Below are 21,416 nucleotides of genomic sequence, written 5' to 3' on the forward strand. Positions count from 1 at the left end.
TCATAGAGAATAGAGATTTCATATTCACTTAGCCAAGTTCACACTGCACGATTTTAGCCCTGATTTTCACTCGCCAACAGGTTTTACAAAATCGCTGACAAATGCCCGAAATCGGAGGCAAATCGGTGCTCATTCACGCGAGTGACAGTCACGCAGTGTGAATTATCAAAGACACGATCTGAGAGAATCGCTGTTGCGTCTCCATCGCCCGTGAAATATTTGGCATGCTAAATATCTGGATATATATATTTATTTATTTATTTAAATTAAACAGAAACACTGCACAGCAGTTAAACACCATGGAACAAATTACATTACATTACATTGTACATAACATTAACAAATGTGCCGCTGTGATTTAAGATGCTGAGATATGTCGTTTTTCCTACCGTGTCCGATATTAAAATTAGTGCGACACACTTTGCAAAAGGCGTGGGCGTTGTTTACATGGCTTCGAGACAAGAAATTAAATTTTTCCGTCCAGCTGTTGTTAAATTTACACAAATATTTTTTTTCTTCGCCAGAGCACCACCTCTTCTCTTTACTCTTCTCCTTCCATTTCTACCACTGATTCAACTTCCCACGTCTACTACTTGCGCAGAAATCTACTGCGCAACTGGGTTGTAGGTTGCCAGGTTGAGGTCACAAATGGTTTGAAATTTGTGTATTGTGTCGATGGTGTAAGGTGATGCGTTGGGTGATGCATTTCATACAAGATCTGGCAACTAACTGTACAACCTTGGAATAAAATATTGATGTGATTATTCATATAACGAGATTTGGGCCATGCAAATTACGGGAGTTTCCCGGGAGAAATAAAAAAACGGGAGGAGGGCGGGAGATGGGTGTGAAATACCAGAGACTCCCACGAAAAACGGGAGTGTTGACAGGTATGGTTTTGACTGAAAAATACATCGGCGATGACCTACAGCCAATGAGAGAGCAAGATACAGCGCAGTGGGAAGTTCGGGAAGGACCTTCTTTTGCGTTTTTTAAAATATTATTATTAGGCAATTAGCCATGTAAAAACAACGTGGCAATATCGGTACATTTTTGCATTAGAATGTAGTGAACAGGTGCATGAAGAAATATATATACATTGCTGCTCAAAAGTTTGGGATCAGTAAGATTTTGAATGTTTTTAAAGTTTCTTCCGCTCTTCAAGGCTGTATCTATTTGATCAAAAATACAGAAAAAAAAAACTGTTATTTTGTGAAATATTATTGCAATTTAAAATAAAATTTTAAGATTTCTATTTTAATATACTTTAAAATATAATTTATTTCTGTGATCAAAGCTGAATTTTCAGCATCATTACTCCAGTCCAGGGCCGTGGACAGGGGTGTGGCCCGGTGGCTAGAGCCATTGCCCCTCTGCCCTCATCGGCTGAGGTGCCCCTCTCACCAACCCATCCCCCCATCACCCCAGCTCAAAGCGTTCTGTCACCACTCCGCTAAAGATCCACTGATTCTGCTAATGCGCTCCGTGTTTTCCCACCCGCTCCGCAGCATCACTCACAATATCTGTGTGCCTGCTTTCTGGAGAGTGGAGAAGATAGTTCCCGAAAGTCGTTCATTAACAGGTAGATAGCCTACATTACAATCCACATTACAGTCAGTGGATGATATGCTGAATTAGTAATTTGGTAGTTTGTTTTTGTATTTCTGTCAGTAATGATTTGCTCTCGGTCTACTAAAAGTGCTAACAACAAAATATCCACGTTCTTAGAATTAGAATGTCTAATCAAATTATTGTTGGCACACTTTGTAGACAAAAAAAAAAAAAAAAAAAAATGCCTTCACAAAAAAGAAGACAGAGAGAAAGAGTGAAGGGAGGCTGCTAAAGGCAGGTCAACATTGCAAACATGAATTCAAAACTCCAGCAAGCCAGCTGGTAAATCATAGAATATTTAGCAGTTTTTCACATTTTAATTCTTGTAATTAAGTGTATTTCACATTATAATCACTTGTCTTGGTACTAGTAATCTATAACACATCATATTTACAATATTTTATTAAAGCCATATTAATAGTAGGCCTAAATAGTTAAAAAATAATATAAATGTTCTAAATAACTTGTTTAATAGTATATAATATAGATTTATGCTGTAAAATATTAAATTAAATGTCTAATATTTATAGGGGAGAGTGGGACAATATTAGCCATTTTTTACTTTATGTGGTCCTCAAGATAAGGGAAAATGACAGAAGTACAATGAAAGTATCTGTGTGAACAGAACCGGATTGGACAACTAGTTCATACATGTCACGTCATACAGAGCGACAGAGACCCGCTCTGCTGCACAAACGCGCATCTACCGTGTGTTACGTGTTTTCAGTAACTTACAGTGACGGAGAAATGAGCTCTGTGTCATCTAAAAGTTTTAGATCCCGTCAGTTTTCCACCGGAGCCGCTCCCGTCAATTTTGTGTTCTGCGCACGATTCAAATGCTCCGCTCTCCACCCAAATTTAAAAGTTGCTGTCAGGTTAATGAAGATTTGACGGAAGAACTCGCGGCTCGATTGGACTCTTGTCATGTAAAAAGTGATAAAACTTTCAGTATTATGGACGTCGCCATCTTTGATTTTACTTTGGTCGCTGCCGCTATGGTTACTGATAAGGAATCTTACTGATCCCGTTGCACATTCATAGAGACAGTATTCTGCTGTGTGAACGGGACATTTCAAGACACACCTGTAAATAAATGCAGTTGTCAATCTCAAAAATTGACAGTGTGAACGTACCCCATATTAGAATGATTTCTGAAAGATCATGTGCCACTGGAGTAATGATGCTGAAAATTCAGCGCTGTGTCACAGAAATAAATTCTATTTTAAAGTAGGCTATATTAAAATAGGAAACCTATATTAGAAATTGCAATAAGATTTCACAATATTACTGTTTTACCTAGGGATGCACGATATTGGATTTTTGCAGATATCCGATATGCCGATATTTTTCAAATCATTTTGGCTGATGCCAATACCGATATGTTTCCTTTTGTTTGGAAACAACACCAAGTCTCTCCTGTGCAGAAATTATAAGCAAAATATTTTTAATTTTGGTTAGTTTTTAACAAGAACTTATTTGTTAGAATTAAATAAACAATAATGAAGGTTTTTTTGAAATCCTAACGTTTTGTTTTAAGATTTAACATTTGTAGATGTCTAAAGAGTTGTAAAAATTCTGAAAATATTTTAAAGCTTATGATTTGTTTAAAAAACAAAATAAAAAAATATTACACATTAATGAATAAATCAGTATATATAAAATTTAATTTACAAGTGTCATGTTTGTGATTTTTTTTTTTTCATGTAAGCTATAGCTTCTGACCTTTAAATCAAAACATACTCATTATTTTATGACATCAATTACTGCTTTATTTAATCAGAAACACAGTCTAAATGTTATTTGTGTAGGCTATTTTACTTTTAATTTAAGTAGCTAAAGCTCCTTTGGTTTGTACACAAACGTGAACAAATCAGGCTTCAGTACAGAGTAAAACAGGAGTATTTCCCTATATGCGTTTCCACGCAACGGTCGTTGCCTTATAACCGAGGTTACGTCAGTAAACGGAGCGTTTTCCTAATCGTTTACACATTTATCACAATTGCTTTAGAGTAATAAAAAAAGGGAAAGTATACAAAGAGCAAGAATGAATACGCAAATAATAATAATAATAATAAAATATAAATAAAAATAAAAACGGGAGGTGGAGTGGGTAGAGAAAGAGGTGTAATGAGAGAGAAGATGAAGAGTGTAAATGGAGGAGAGCACAACACAGGGTACACAAGGATATTTCCTCAGGACAAATATTATCAAGAACTCTTACTGCATCAAAACCACAACATGTTAAATCCCAACTATCCTTCCATTACCAAAACATACCTTTTTATGTGCTGCTGACAGACAATGATTAACAGAAATTCTCTGGATTCTGTACACAGTCTAAATGTTATTTGTGTAGGCTATTTTACTTTTAATTTAATTAGAAGTAGGCCAACAGCGTCCCCTACAGATTAAAACTCCTTACTGAACGGGCATTAGTACCCGGGGGAGTTACTGTTGACTCTGGTCTATCACACAGACAGAGTTGTCGCCGATTCTTCCTATTGTAAAGTCATGCAGTATGTAACGTCTTGTCGCTGATCCATCGTGCCATGTGAACACAGCAGCAACTGAATGCTACCCCAGATAGTCGTGCAGTGTGAAAACAACGGTGATCCAATAACTTTGAAAATCATGCCATGTGAACTTGGTATTATATGTATATATCATATATACATATATGTATTACGTTAACTATTTTTTTTACTATTTGTAGAAAAAAATATCGGTAACACTTTAGTTTAAAAGGGACATCGGATGCCCATTTTCCACAAGTTGGTATGAATCTTTAGGGTCTTAATGAAAAGTCTATAACATACTTTGGTTAAAATTTCTCAAAGGTTGTGCAAAACAACACCCTTTTTACCTTGTCAAAAACAGCTCTGTTCACAGCGACCCGTTTCGGTGCATGTCCATTTAAATGATAATGAGCTACTGCTCACCCCACCCCTCTCTTCCGTTCTTGCATTAAAGTCACCATTCTTATTCATGCAGTTATAACTTCTCAAAAACGATTTAATCATACACTCAACACAGGAAATGCAGTTCCCTTTCGAATGGTCTCTCCCGTTGCGTGGAAACTCATATGGGGAAGAACTCCTAATTTACTCTGTACTGAAGCCTGATTTGTTCTTGTTTGTGTAGCTGCACAAACCAATGGCGCTTTAGCCCGGCAGAAAAAGCGGAGCCGACCACTATATAAGTCAGCTCGGAGTGCCATTCATCAGATCATTCTCCTTCAGCGACGAGGATCATCTCTTTGCTGACTCTGCAATCAAGAAGCTGAAGAGGGAGGAAACCCAGCCTGCAGCTCGCCACTGTAGAAGAGTCCCGGCAGAGGAAGAAGTGAGAAGCTTTCCCCTGTGGCTATCCGGCACTTTAAAGAGCAAATTTCCTAGCGACGTTGTTTCAAATGTCGCGCCGCGAGTGTGGCTCATGCAGGGAACCCTGCACAATGCAGAAGGGCAGTGAGTGCGTCGCCTGTCTGGGCAGCACCTGAGTCTCGCCCCTCTCCACTCGCTTATCGCCTTTTTCAATGAAGGTAGCCCCGCTCTCCCGTTTTTCTTCTCTCAGCGAGCTTGGAGAAAGAAGCAGTGGAGTCACGGGGCTGAGCAACCGGGTTTGAGTGATCCCATGCCGCTCACTGTCCCAGCAGCACTTTTTTACACGTAAGGATCAGCGCCTCGTTACACCGAGCGGCTTGATCCTTCTAGGCGGATCGGAGTAGAATGCTGTCACCAATGATTTCATATCGCTGACAGCATTGCATTTGTGTGTGCGTCCCTGAGGCTGCGCTCACTGAAACAGGCTGCTTTCACTATCGCTCTTCTCTGATCGCAAATCGCCTTCTTCAGTGAAGGCAGCCCACTCTCCCCTTTCTCTTCGCTCAGCGAGCTCGGAGAAGGAAACAGTGAAGTCACAGAGCTGAGCAACCGGGTTTGAGTGATCTCATGCCGGCAAAGAGCCTGCATGCTCCCTCTCCCCTGGCACTTTGATCCGCCGGCGTGTTTTATACGTGAGGAAACAGCGCCCGTCATTACCAGAGGTGTAAAAAGTACTCAAAAATTTGACTCAAGTGAAAGTACAGATACTCAGTGAAAATTTTACTCAATTAAAATTACAAGGATCTGGCCAAAAACATACTTGAGTAAAAGTAAAAAAGTACAACTTTAAGTACTCAAGTATTAAAAACGTAGAAATACTTTTTTTTCTGACAAACATTCAGAAGTTTGGTTAAAGGGAGAAAACGAAACAAATTGCAATGGCACAGGTCAAACACACATATCTACTGAAACAACAACAATTAAAATACAGCACGGCTGAAAAAAATAATAATACAGGGAAAGGGATTAAAAAGAAACTCCATCCTTTCCACCCTCATGCCATTCCATATGAGTTTCATTTATCAGATGAACACAAACTAAGAGTTTTAGAAAAAAAATCACACAAAGTGAATATGACAGTAACTCATGCAACTCCAGTTAATGAATCAGTGTCTTCTTAAGTGACATGATGGCACATATAAGAAGGATACGAATACTAATATTTTAAACTTGACTGTCATGTTCACTTTGTGTGGTTTCTGAAGTGGTTCTGTCCCCTTGCATTATACGGACTAAAAATCTTTGCTTGTGTTCACCTCAAGAAAGAAAGTCATAAACATCTGGGATAACATGAGGGTCAATAAATGATGAGAATTTTCATTTTTGGGTGAACTGTCCCTTTGAAGAGCAAGATGTGATGCAGAGGCTAGAAACATATTGCAGAAAGAATACAAGAATGTGTTCAATTAATGAGGAGAGTCATAGAATTAAAACATACAACATTAACGTTTTGAAAGGTCACTTTTTTTTGTTGTCTATTCAACGTCACTGTCTAAAAGGATAACTAATCTTTTAATTGTTTATTTGGGGCATTTAGAGTTTTTTCTCAGCAAATATTGATAATTATTTGTGACTAATTAGATTAATTAATGAGAAAATCATGTAATTATTAAGATAAAAAAAAAAATCATTGACAGTCCTAATTTCTACTCAGTTTGTCATATAATGACATATTATAAATACAACTTATCCACATGGTAAGAACATCACTAAACATGAATTACATTTAATTTAACAAACAATGTTTATTTAAACACTTTTGGAGACTTTTATTTCATTAAAAAAAATATTCCCATAAAAATATTAATTGTATTTAAATTCTCATCACTGATTTTATCTCAATCTTGTGCATTCAGCTAATATATTACACAGCTAATGGCTCTATCAAAACAGAACAAATAATGAATAAACATTTTTTGGGAAAACGCAACTTTAAAATGCAACTCGGCCGGAACACCCTCAAAAACAGATCGCTTTCATCATACATCCCTCCGAACACCTCTGAACGATGGAGTTTTATTCTCCGCGGTTCACGCCCGAATATTTATAGTTTGCTCCCAGGCTACCTCGCTTCAGGGGTATTATTCAAACTTCTGTCTCTGACAACAAAGCTCTTGTTCTCTGACAGGAAGTGCAAACACTGCTTGCAAAGGGTGCTTTGGAAATAGTACCGCCAGCGAACAGCGAGTCAGGCGAGGCCCCCCTTTTGAGGCGCTTAGTTCCGCCAACTTGCGGCCCTTATCACTTAAAATGGCCCTCCTCCTAGCTCTGGTGTCGGTTAAGCGAGTGGGCTACTTGCAAGGGCTGTCAGTCAGCACTTCATGTCTTGAGTTTGGACATAATGACTGTAAAGTCGTCTTGAAACCGTAGGTGCGAGGTACCCACTCCACAAAGGAAATGGCCTCCTCCTGGGCTTGGTCCAGCGGGATTTCTATTGCTGAGATTTGTGCGGCCGCCGGCTGGTCGTCACCGTCCACACTTGCCAGATTTTATGACTTAGACGTCCCTGCCTTGCAGGCACGGGTTCTTTGTGTTTAACTGCCATTCTTCCCAGCTACTAGCTTGGGGCACAATGTGCTCATGTTCTTAGGAGTCCTTATCTTAGTGCTCTGAGACTGGGCTGGCAGAGCAGACTGTTCTGTATCTGCTCATAGCGTGGCCTGATTGGATGCGTTCCCCATATGCGTTTCCATGCAACGGGAGAGACCGTTTGAAAGGGAACGCTCCGGTTACTGACATAATCTTGGTTCCCTGAGATAAGGGATATAAGCTATAAGCTTCACGTGAATCGATGACTGTCGCTTCAGTTGAATGATCTGATGAATGGCGCTCTGAGCCGACTTATATAGTGGTCGGCTCTGCCTTTTCTGGCGGGCTAAAGCTCCTTTGGTTTGTACACAAACGTGAACAAATCAGGCTTCAGTACAGAGTAAAACAGGAGTATTTCCCTATATGCGTTTCCACGCAACGGTCGTTGCCTTATAACCGAGGTTACGTCAGTAAACGGAGCGTTTTCCTAATCGTTTACACATTTATCACAATTGCTTTAGAGTAATAAAAAAAGGGAAAGTATACAAAGAGCAAGAATGAATACGCAAATAATAATAATAATAATAAAATATAAATAAAAATAAAAACGGGAGGTGGAGTGGGTAGAGAAAGAGGTGTAATGAGAGAGAAGATGAAGAGTGTAAATGGAGGAGAGCACAACACAGGGTACACAAGGATATTTCCTCAGGACAAATATTATCAAGAACTCTTACTGCATCAAAACCACAACATGTTAAATCCCAACTATCCTTCCATTACCAAAACATACCTTTTTATGTGCTGCTGACAGACAATGATTAACAGAAATTCTCTGGATTCTGTACATAAATCTGTACATTCTCAAAATTAAAGATTCTTAAAAAAAAGAGATCCCTGGTCTAGCCTATATGTGACAGTAAGTTAAACTTGCTTTCTGGAATACACCCCTGGCTTTCATTGGTCGAGTGTTGTTGTGTTGCTGTGTTTTGTGTAGCATGTGGCTTGTGTGGCTTTTCATTGGCTGCATACCCTCCAAAAAGAGAAATATATCAGAAAAACATCTCTTAAGATGTTCACACTGTTGGAAGCAACTTCATTTAAACAGTTAACTTCTTTACTTATTGCACTATTAAAATGAACTGAAAACAACAATGCAATATTTATAAGGAACTATCCTAGTTTACTTGTTACACCACATACAAGACAAGTCTTACAAATGAATTTGAACACATTTTGAACTATTCTTGTAACAAACATTCATGTTAAAGTTTTACAATACGTGTTGTTTGTCGTCATATTTGCTTGTTTTAGGGTGTGAAATATTTGTCTGTCAGGTTGCGTCCTCCACATTAGTGTGGTGTCACTCGGTAGTCCCAGTTTCATCAGCTTTTGCTGCAACTGTGGACAAACAGAACCATCAAGCGTTTGTGCTTATAGTCATCTTAAACATGTTTTAAAGTGTCATTCAAGCATTTGCATTACTTTAACACAGGCTAGATATTATAAAATGTAAAGACACATATAAAATAACATATACCCTTGTTGCAAAACCACTGTGTATTATTTGACACTGACCTGTTGTAAAATGGTGCTGTTAAAATCACTGACGTTAAGGTTCAGTGGTGACTGCATGTTTATTCTCAGTATTTGAATCTTCTTTCCTACTGGGATTGAAATATTCAAATCAGTAATTTGCAACAGTAAATTGTCTTCGTCCTAACCCTCAATGGGACATCATCATTTAGAAATGACACTAAGAAAACTGCAATTAAAATACAATATTAATGCTCAACCAACAAAATTTTATTTTAGTGATGTCATATGGCATCCCCTTCAACCAGTAACTAACATTAAAATTGATTTGCCATTTGTTTCATTTTTGGTAACAAAGTAGTAAAGGAGACATTATCACATGTTACATGCTCTCAAGTCTCCATAGTGAGCTCATTTTAGCCTAGAAAATACATATAAATTCAAGTTATAAAAAATATAATTGTACATCCAAGTGTGTTTTCTAAAGTTTTTTATTATTATTATTATTTGTAATGCACTTTTATAAAAACAATTACAAAATGTGAGGGTCAAGCATAACTGACAAAGTCCTATTATGGGATGCATATTTTGTGTAGCACTATTGACCAGCATTGGCAGGCAGTATAATAGCCTTTATGCATGTGTTATAGGTTCATTTTTGTAAGATTTTTGTAAAATGAAGAGACAAATCTGTACTTATTTCAGAAGGTATTGATGATAGTGATAGGGGTGCATCAGAAAATCAGGTTATAGTAATAAAAAAAAGTTGTTGAGGAACAAGGAGAATAGAAGCAATGAGGGTGAGGGCAGTGATGAAGAATAGGTTGTTGTGGAAGTCAGGCATTTGGGTGCATTATCGTATGCCAGTTTGAAAGATGTGATCCATACAACAACCAGAGGCCAGGAAAGATGCCAATGTCTGTTGGCATTACTATTCTGACAGGCAGGGATGCTCTAATGATGACTGAACAAGTCGAAATCTACTTGCGTGGGGAATGTGTGGGGTACACTGATAAAGAAGAATCTTGTTGACCTTCACTTGTGCTGTGATAATTGATTTGAAATTTCAAGATGAAACACAATGTTAAAGTTGTTTTAATGCTTTTGAAACACTAAGACATGTTTTCCAGGCAATGAAATTGCATCTGAATTTGAGACAGGTTTTAGACATTTTCACATGAGTTCCAAATCAAATATAGCAGCACAAGAAGAAATTGAATGTTCATAAAGATATTTTAATGTTTTTTGAAACTTCTTTTCAGATAGTGAAAAAGCATTTGATTGTGTGTTAAGTTTCAGACAATTTGCTAAAAATAATTAACCTTAATGGGACAAAGTCAGTTATAAATGACGGAACCCTAAAAAAGTTCAAAGGTCATATGTAGAAAACAAATTTTGGAAAATGATTTTACTCCTAAATAAATGTAAAATATAAAGTCAATTATTTTTTCAAGCTGTGAATTCACAATTAGTCCCATAGGATCATGCACACATCAGCAAACAAAGAGGTTTTCTTACCAGTGCCACAGACATATCTGCATTTTAATGAGCACGATACATCATTCCATTGTGCATTCAACACATACAGTTGTGCACAAAATTCATTTCCTTTGAAATTATTGGGTTCAGAGAACATCCAAGCACTGAACATGGAGCTACTCTGATCTGACCATTTCCAGGTGTTTCTGTATAAACCGATGTAAGCTGAATCCACATTTTGGTCATTGAGCAGCAGCTGTAGTTTTGTGTTCTCATCTTGGTTTTCTATTGTAGCTAAATCAGTGTGATACAGTCTGCAGTAGTTTAAAGCATCACTCCAACTTTTGTTCTCTCGGATTAAGACAGTTGTATTCGTTGTGGCTGTGGGCATATTATTCATTTAGACATTCTATTTGTTTAGTCATTATAATAGTAATATTATTATTATTATTAAAGTTAGAAAAGTACATTCAATTACCATTATAACACAAGACAAAACAAGGCTCTCCACATGGCTTATCAATCCAAAATCCTGTATAAGATAAAATAACACAAGCCTCTTTTGATTGATAACTGTCTGGCTCATTTTCTGCCCAGTTGGTGTGTGTCATGTTTTTTTCACCATTGGACCATCTCCAGCTGTAGCGATCATCATACATTCCTATCCAAACACCGCCAGTGTAACCTCCGCTCACCAGAGTTTGAACGACTTGGTCGTGTTCCTCCTTGTTGTCAAATGTTGCTAAATCATAGTAGTATTTTCTGCAGTAATCTCGCGCCTCAGTCCAGTTTTTGAACTCATCGATGATGTAATAACGATGAGAAAAGCACCATGGAAGATGTACAAATCCTTGAAAAAGATACAGTGAAACTTCTGAGTGTTGTTCTAGTCAATGTAAGGAAGTGTTGTTTAATATCTTTTTTAAACTTAAATGTTAAACACAAATGAACAAACACATTTTTAAACTTACCTACTAACAGTGCTGTAAGAAACATCCTGTGTACAAACTCAGGTCTTATGAAAAATAATAATGGCAATAAGGAAAACATATGCCAGGCAAAAGTAATAATAATAATATTACTTGACATATGTTGTTGCTGCTTCCAGTGTGATGCTTTAAAAGCCACACTGATAGACTTGCAAATGTTTATTTTCTTATTTTTTCCACTAGAACCAACCACAGTCCTTGATTCTGCCTTAAAGATCCTCCCCTTCTATTCTTTTTTTAGTTTAGTTTATTTGCACAAATATATAATAAAAACAAAAAAAAGTTCAATCCATATACTGTGCAGGGAGAGGCAGAAAACCCAAATGGGCTTATTTAAAGCCTCCACCTAAACAATAAAGAAAACAGAAAGAAAACTTCTAAGCTAACTTTAACCCTATCATAACCCTACCCCGCCAGTCCATAGTGTAATAGTACACTGCATTTTGAGTTATCAAATAACTACCCTTTAGCCATAAATCAGCTCATGAAAAAGTGAAAATTCAAGAAAAAGTATTTGGTCATGTGATCTCCACATGGCAGCCGCTGTAACTGGACTATCCTTATATAGAATAACCTTTTCAGGGTAATTGATGTGTATAATAAATTAGCATAAGCAACCTATTTTGACCTGGATACATCTGATTTGACATAAAAGGGTTTATGTAAGAGCCATGTGCAACATTTACTTAACAAAATCGGTCAATGCATACGAGTTGATTTGCATGAATTTGATTAAATCCTATTAATCTTAGTCACTCTATGTCAGTGGTTCCCAAACTGGGGGGCGCGACCCCTAGGGGGGGCGCGGAGTTATGATAAGGGGGGCGCGGCAAGGCTAGTGTACATACAGTCAGCCGATATTTATAGGAACGCACCGAAATTTCAAAAGAGAAAAACGGTCCAATGAGCCGAAAATATCTGCTGCGCCGCCCGGCAGTATTCAGCGCGCACTCTCGCTCTCTCTCTCTCTCTCTCTAATCACTGCCGTCGTGACACTCCGCTGAATATTCCGCTCTATGAATGTGCGCAAAGCAAAGTCCTCTCAAATAACGCGCCAACAGAAAATTTCAATGTATACTTGTTCCTTTTTGCAATAGCGCTATTGTGATGTAACATGCTGTAGTACAGATGTACTGCACAACGGTGGTAAAATGAAGCCACCCTCTCGTGACGCGATGCTCTGCTCACGTGCTCTGATAATAATAGATTTGTAGGACTATAAAAAAAGTTATATCCGATTCGGTTTCATAGAACTGAATAAAAATAATATATTGATTGATATTTACTATTAATAGGCTATATTTTCTGTCCAATTTTGTGTTACTTTCAATAAACGTGGTTATTTTATTGGCTTGTGATTTTTAAATTCAGTATCATTAAAATTGAGTTAAATTAAAAAGTCTTACAAAAATGACTTATTTAATAAAATAATAAATAATTATTACAAAGCAGTTTTGGTTTTGGCCATTGATGTCACCTCTGATTCAACAACAAGGCTTCAGTTTAAGTCCAAGGCATTGGCTGCATTTTGGATTGGAGTGGAAAAGGACTACCCATTGCTGGGCAGGAGAGCCCTGGCAATACTCCATCCTTTTGCCACATCCTACCTATGTTAGATAGGGTTTTCTGCAGTTGCCTCAATCAAGACAAAATACAGATCAAAGCTGGACATTGAAAATGAGCTAAGAGTGGCAGTCTCACAGCTGCATCCCTGATTTGAGAGGATCTGCAGCACAAAGCAAGCCCACCTCAGTCACTGAAAAGACTGTGGGACTAGTAAGAATAAGTCTAAATCCTGCAGTTCAAAAATGTTCATTTTTGACAACAAAGAGAAAATCTGTTGAAATGAATACTGTTACATAGTTAAAAATAATAATAATAATAAATAAATAAATGTTGAAGCTGCATGCTTTACTTGTAATGCTTCTACTATTGACTAGTTCCTTATTTATTTATTTTTATTTTATTTTATTTTTTTCAGTAAGTTGTCACACACTGAATTTGTGTTAATTACCATTAATGAATTACAATGTTTCAAACAAATCCTCCTGGAGGTGTGTTTATGTGTATGTGGGGGTGGGGGGGCCTTCATTTTTTTTATTCTGCAAAAGGGGGCCCGGCAGAAAAAGTTTGGGAACCACTGCTCTATGTCAAGTTAACTGGGAATTTTACACATCAACTTCTGCTTCTAACTCGACAAAAGCATCAGCCAACTACGGGGAACACAGGGAACAACTCCAGAATTACTTTTCAACTCTTGTATTTGGCAGTTTGGCAGGTTAGACAGTAACTGTTCAATTTGGCTCAAGTAGGTAAGTAGATTCACATAGGTTGATAACCTTAAATGAAAAAATAAACAAAGAAAAGGATACATTATTATTTCCCATTAAATGTAAACAAAATATGAATAAAATACAATCTGAATAAACTTTACACATACTATTGTTTTAATATTTAAATTTTCTTACTTTCTCTTCTTATTCAAGCATAACATTCATACCGTTTCACAAGCAAACACGTGACAAATGCAGTTGTACACGAAAGTTGTATGTCATACACTTAAATAACAATTATAGCATAACACAAGTTACTGTTCTCCTTCGTATTGTGCAATACAGTAATGAAATAACGCAGATTCATGTGATAATCAGTCCTTCATATAATTAAAGAGCGATATTATCATACCATCAGTGTCCCTGAGATGACCAACAGCTGATGCGATTCCCGTTTAATTTGTAACTCACAGCAGTCTTTTAATTTTTTCTGCACGTCATCATCATTTAGAAAATGCTCGTTGAATCCGCATCGTTAACTCACTAAACCGATGGCATCCCCGACTTCTCTGCACTCTCATTCTGTGTGCATGCACCTGCCATGTGAGTTTCACTTTCTTCCGTATTCGTTCGGCACTTCTCGCCGCTCTTCGTCACTTTCTGCTGTTCTCCATCATTCCGTTTATTTTAGCCTCACACCTCCCACTTGAACTACTGGTTTTTGAACCCAAGTAGGTCACACTTTCTTTTCCTTCTGTCTGTTCTTTTGCAGGAATCAAGACGACTAATCGTCTAACATCTCTATGGAGGATGGTTGCAGAAATTTTGTTTGTCAACTTATAGGTGACAAACTTTGTTTTGTCTGTGACTCTTGCTTGGTTGGGCTTTGTACTTGGGACTGGGTAGTGTGTAAAGACTCTCACATACGCATCTCTGACAACACCCTTGTGATCAGGATTTACTTTGACCACTCTGGCTAGCTTGTACTGGCTTCTTAGTGCATTTTAGTCAGCCAACCAGACTACGTCCCCCACAGCAACGTTCCGCTCTTTCGTGTGCCACTTGCTTCTCACAAACAAATTTGGGCCTGCTAACTGACTCCATTTCTTCCAAAATTTGTTAACTTCTCCCTGGATAATCTTTAATCTTTTGTAGGGATAGCCTACGAAATCAAAGTCACCTGGGTCACCTTTTGGTCCTGACCTTCCTAACAAGAGAGAGTTGGGAGTGATGTACTCTATGCAATCTTCTCTGCTCTGGGTTCTTGCGTCTATAGGTCTCTCGTTCGCCAGATTGCCTGCCATGTAGAGGAAGGTTTGGAACTCACCCCATGTAAAAACACCATTTCCTCCTAAGTTATGAAAGGCTCTCTTTACAATGTGAACAGCGGCCTCTGCTGCTCCATTCCTATGAGGAGAGCTTGCGGGGTGGATTTTCCAGTACCATTCGGTACCCTGTTTGGCAGCCTCTCCCTCCAGCTCGGATTTCTGCAGCGTATCCAAGAACTTGTAGAGTTCTTCAAGAGCAGGTTTAGCTCCAATGAAATTTGAGCCTGGGTCAGACCATAGCCTTCTCGGATGACCCCTCAGGGCTGTGAATCTCTGGTAGGCAAGTAAGAAGCCCTCGGCAGACTGATCACTCACGACGTCAGTGTGTATAGCTCTGGATGCCACGCAGCAGAAAACAATTCCCCAGACTTTGAGTCGTACTCTTTTCCTGACTTCATCTCTTACCTCGTAAGGACCAAACAAGTCTAAGGTTGTGAATTCAAAGGGTGCAGCTGGCTCTGCCCTCTCAGCAGGAAGGTCGCCCATGATTTGCTGACATCTCTTCGCCCTTGCTTTTCTACAAATCATGCAATTGTCTACTACCTTCTTGGCTATTCTCCGACCTTTAACCACCCATGCTTTCTTTCTCATTCTGAGAAGCGTACCTGCCACTTCTTCATGATTTGCATTGTGGGCTTCTCGGGCCAATAACATGGACACCCATGCACTGTCAGGTAATATTGGAACTGCAACCTTTTCCTCATTAAAGATTTGGATTCTGCCACCACAGACTAGTAGTCCTGAGTCTTCTCTGTATACAGCAAGTCTATTAAGTGTAGTGTCAGGAAAAGTCACACCCTCTTGGGCTGCTAGAAAGAGCCCTTTTAACGCATCCTCTTGCTCTTTTACGTTAAGCACAGCTAGGGCTGTCGCGATAACCGCAATATCGCAATACCGCGCTATTGATGAGCATAACCGCAGAGGAATGCAACAACCGCAGCAACCGCGATATTTCAGTGTTTTCTTTTTCGTAAGGTTACGCCCGTCTTGTTTTACACTTCGTGCATGTGTACTAAATATTAGTAATGATAACAATGTGTATCATGCTGATTTGCACAGAGGCTCAGTAAATTTGTACTTAACAAGCCTAAACAGACAGCAAATGAGAGAGAGATCGACTGATCGCGTGCGATTACCTGCGTCTGTCCTTCAGGCCAAGTCATATGTGAAAACAGGTTGTCATGTCCAAGGAAAGCTAAATCTGTCTTAGCATCGACGCTCTGCTGGTCAGCTGAGCCTTTAAAAGTGGCGCTCAAAGTTAAAATGATTTAAACAGCGTGTTTCATTACAAATCTCTAAATGAATCAGCGCTTTTGAAGGTGTAGTTGAATGAACGGTTTAAAGACTCACTCAAAGACAGTCTCTTGCCGCCACCTTGTGGCGAAACTATGAAGCCGCACTGACTGACAGCCCGTCTAGAACATGCAGGTGAAATATCAACAGAAAAAGTATCTTGTCAGTCAGATTCGAGGATCAGAACTAACTGTTATATATATATAGGCTAACAATATACTAATGATCTTATTGTCAGGTTTAAGTTTTGTTATGTGGACCGTTATTTTGTCATTCTCTTCTGTTTACTTCACTTCCTGTTTCAACGCGATTTAGTTTCAGTTTTATTGGTTTGTGAATATGACCTCCTTACATCGTAACACATACACACACCGATTATATATATATATGCGGTAATACAGCATACCGCGCTATTGAGCCACTCAAAATTACCGCAAGGGAAATTCCTTAACCACAACAGCCCTAAGCACAGCTTTTCTGGTTTCATTCTTTGATGCAACTTTCTGTGTTCCATCATTTAGGTTCAGACTTAGAATTCCTAACCACGATCTTATGGCACGGCACACCCAGCAGATGACTCTGACTAGTTTGGTTAAGTTACTAAACCTTTCCACATCCACTAGTTTTTTAACAACCAAGTCACTCAGTGTTCTTCTTGGTACATTTTCTTCAAGTTTTGTTTTTCGTGGATTCTCACAACTGCTTGGGTGAGAAGCAATATTGGTTGAATCACTCCTGTCCTCAGTGCTTGATTCTTTGAGACCTCCTTTTTCTGTTTCCCTCCGGTCCTTCTTTGTTTGAGCTCTTGTCAGAACTGCTGAGAATGTCTTTCTTTGTAGTTTATTAACTCTCTCCCTTGCATCAGCAGCAACCTCTGCAGCAGATTTCTTTGGCCACTCTCCTACTGTATGCCTGAGGAATTGTGGTCTTTTCTGCCATACAGAATCTTCATTTAGGTCCTTAGGAGTGCCCCCTCTCGTGATGAGGTCTGCGATATTGAAGTCCCCTGGGATCCACTACCAGTTACTCACTGGTCCAGCCTTTTGGATTTCCCCGACTCTGTTTGCAAAGAATGTGTGGTACCCGTAACTATCACGTTGAATGGCCCCCAGTACGGTTTGGCTGTCTACCAGGTGGAACCAACGCTCAACTTCCATCCGCCCATGCTTCTCAAAGTACTTCTTGAGACGTACAGCAAAAACTGCACCACAGATTTCAGCCTTGATAGCATCTCCCTTCTGGTCCAATGGTGCTAACTTGGCCTTTGACTCGACTAATCTGACATCTACTCCTTGGTCTGTCTCCCACCTTAGGTACAAGACGGCTCCATGAGTCTTGTCACTACCATCTGAGGATGTAATCCCCCATGGATTTCCTTTCCAGCCAACTGGTGTGAGACTTCTGTGAAACTTAACTTGACCAAGCTGCACATACTCCTCAAAGAGTTTGATGGCTTCATTCCTGAGATTTCCAGAAAGTGGCTTGTCCCACGTTTGTCGAGTTAAACTCCCATTTCCTGTCTCTTGGAATGCCTTCCTGACAAGAATTGCACCTTTTTGCTTGGCAGGTGTAACAAGACCAATTGGATCGTAGAGCCCAGCAACCTGGCTTAGCAGATGTCTCCTGGTCAAAGGGTTAGGAGTTTTCAGTTTCACTTCTTCTTCAAGGAGGTTCTGGCCTGTTCTCATCTTCTTTCTCCTTTTTGAGAAGTTAACGGAAGTCATAATGTAGAGTTTGTCCTCTTCTACAAAGTATCCTGTTCCCAAAGTCTTGTTTTCCTCCTCTTTCATCTGGTTTGGAAGTATTATCACTTGACCTTGAGTTTGCACACCAGTCACATGCCTCCCACTTTGCCCTGACCGAACCCATGGCTTGAGTGCAAATCCGCCAGCTGTCAGAATCTCTTCAAGTCCATTCATTATTCTGGCCAGTCTCTCCTGATCATTGTGGGATGTAAGGATGTCATCCACATAGCAATCCTCCTCAAGGACTCGGCACTTCTCCTTCAAATGAGCTAACTTTGCCAATCTTGCTGTCTCACGCATAGCTAATTGCGCAATGCATCCAGCGGGGCGATCTCCTATGTTAACCCTTGTGATGGCATACTCGCCTATTTCTTCTTCCTCAATATCTCTCCAAAGGAACCTGTGAAGGTGGACTTCTCGCTCTTCCAGCCAGACGGAGTTGTACATCTTTTTAATGTCTCCAAGAGCAGCAAATACTCCCTTTCTGAATCGAAGCAAGACAGCTCTGATGGGGTTGAGTACATCTGGTCCTTTTAGCAGAAGATCATTCATGCTCAGTCCCTTGAATTTTTGGCACCCTCCACACTTCGGTTCGCAGGCTGCTCCAATACTGTCCCACCTCCACCACTCAAGAAACTTGCAATTACTTGCCAGTGTTTCAGCCTCTTGACCTTTATAGGCTTCAGCCTTCTCAAAGATTTTCTCATACTTGACTGCGGCTGCCCTCATGGACCGAGCAAAATGCGTCTTAGACTCATTTGCTGTCATATCCACTATCTCGAACAGATCTGGGTGTGCTCCAGCAACAGTTTTCCCCAACGGACTGTCCCACAGGACAAGATCTCCCACGATTTTCAATCTTTGTGGTGCAAGTCTCCCCTCTCGATGGCTGATAAGGAGTTCAACTTTCTCTGGTATTTTCAATTCTTCAAGGTCTGCCTCTGGAAAGAATTTCTTAAGCTGCTCTGGAGTTACACTTCTGTGGACTTTGGCGATCTCTTCTAAACCATAGCAGATCAATTAGTGGGCCTTCTCCGTCCCCTTGTGTGTTTTGACTCACTCTAATGGCCATTTTGCCAACTCCATGAACGACCAGGGCAATTTACACTCCTCTCAGCTTGAGTCTGTCACACTCTAAAATGGGTTAAAAATAACCCAATTGGCAACCCAGCACTGGGTAAATATTGGACAGAACACATGCTGGGTTAAAGTAACTCAGCATGCCAGTTTACACATTTTAACCCAGCAGGCTGAGTTGTTGAGAAAACCCAAGATATAGTTATTTTTACCATTTATGTGTTTGCATTTTTGTGTTTCTGGATTATTCTTGCTGGGTTATTCTCATAATTTTGCCTATGCTTAACAATACAATCATGGATTAATAAATAATGAAGAATACAGGTTATTTAGACTGTTAAAAATTATTTTTAATGCCAACTGACATTCACAAATGTGTTCAAATTTGTACCAATGACAAACATGCAATTTTCTTTTCTTTTTTTTCCAGAAAATGCAAAAATTACAGAAATACAGTTGCAATAAATAAGACGATTAGTTCTGAATGACATGTGTTCGTTTAACTGTTTAACTATTACATTTTGACATGTTTAACTATTTAAATACACAGTGAAATGACATTGACAATTAAAACCCGTACAAACCCGTAAGACATTCGTTCATCTTCAGAACACAAGTTAAGATATTTTAAATGAAATCCGAGAGCTTTCAGACCAGGGTGAGGAATTAATGACAGAATTTTCATTTTTGGGTAAACTATCATTAAACACTTAGAAAGCTTTGAAGCAAAGATCTACAGCTGAAGAGCAGTGTGCTTTACTATAGAGCCTGTCTATGAAAGGATATTCCAGGCAATTTTCAAAAGGAATTGCAAATTATAGTTTCAGAAGAATAGTTTCAATTGTATGAGGCGCCATGTAGGATTTAAATCAAACTTCGCTTATCAATACATACATAAAACGTGCATATACACCTATAAATTACTCACATATACATGTATACTAGTATACTATTGGATGTTCAATATATATATATATATATATATATATATACCGTATTGACCCGAATATAAGACAATGTTTTTTCCTTGGAAATACATCTGAAAAAACACGTTCGTCTTATATTCAGAGTCTAGACTTTGACATGTCAATAATACACCCACAACAATAGGTGGCGCCAAAAAAGCATAAAACGAGTGTGCCATGAAATATGTAATGTAATTTGTGTTGTAAAGATCGCGAATGAAAACAAATGAAAAAGAAAAGCTTACAGCAGCATGATCGTGACTGTCATGTTAGCCTGATGGGACCAAACTTCCTCTGTAAGTGATTTTAAAACATAAGACAGTACCCAGATTTGAAGACTACAATAAGATTTCACGTCTACTGATAATAACATTTTGGTAGGCTACTATGAGTTGGATAGCCTAATTGTTACATAATTCAGATGGGCTACCTGTTATTTCAATGGTATATCAAAATTTTCCAATGTCATTGTTGGTACATTTTACCAGTATTTACCATACTTTCAAAACAAAAATTAGAATTGGAAAAATATGCAATATGAAAATAATTTAAGAATAAATGTGTTTTACAGAGAGAGAAAAAAAACAAAAAAAAAACAAGATTTGGTTTTCAAAAAGCCTTTTTCCAACAGGTACATCTGGAAAAAGGGGGGTCGTCTTATAATCAGGGTCGTCTTATATTCGGGACAATACGGTATATATATGAAATACACATGCACACTAATATGAAATCCATACCAGTACACCTTATGTTAGTAGTGAATGCATATACACTTGTGAATAACTTGCATATACATATAAACTTGACGCATGCATACACCTATAGAAACTCGCTTATACGTATAAACTCGATCCATGCATATACACCTACAACACCACACTCACATACATACAAACTCGTTGCATGCAGACACACCTACACATACTCGCATATACATATAAACTTTATCCATGCATATACACCTATAAACACTCGCACATACATCTAAACTCGATGCGCACATACACTCATAAATCACTCGCGCAAACATACAAAATAAAATTCACAAACGTATACAGTTCTTCTGATTAGAAAGACGCATGCTTTAGTTGTGTATATTGTGACGAGTCGGCTGCCTCCCCCCTTATTATCATCACCACCCCGTCCCTTATTCGCAGTGGCGCCTCCAAGGGGGGGCCGGGGGGGCCACGGCCACCCCTAAAATGACACTGGCC

General features: G+C 38.8%; 1 protein-coding gene across 6 annotated transcripts in view; it reads left to right on the forward strand.

The window, feature by feature from the left end:
* rundc3ab (RUN domain containing 3Ab) overlaps nucleotides 1–21,416 on the forward strand; it is a 52,282-nt gene that overhangs the window by 9,642 nt on the left and 21,224 nt on the right. Inside the window, exon 10 of one of the 6 annotated variants that reach the window (XM_058793956.1) lies at nucleotides 525–3,199. The exons of the other annotated variants lie outside the window; for them this stretch is intronic. Within the exon in view, the coding sequence (XP_058649939.1) occupies nucleotides 525–627 (103 nt within the window). The 3' untranslated portion in view covers nucleotides 628–3,199. Of the gene's footprint in view, nucleotides 1–524; nucleotides 3,200–21,416 lie in introns of those variants that run through there. 6 annotated transcript variants of the gene reach the window in all.

This window comes from Onychostoma macrolepis, chromosome 12 (genome assembly GCF_012432095.1).
Source record: "Onychostoma macrolepis isolate SWU-2019 chromosome 12, ASM1243209v1, whole genome shotgun sequence".
Classification (NCBI taxonomy): Eukaryota; Metazoa; Chordata; class Actinopteri; order Cypriniformes; family Cyprinidae; genus Onychostoma; species Onychostoma macrolepis.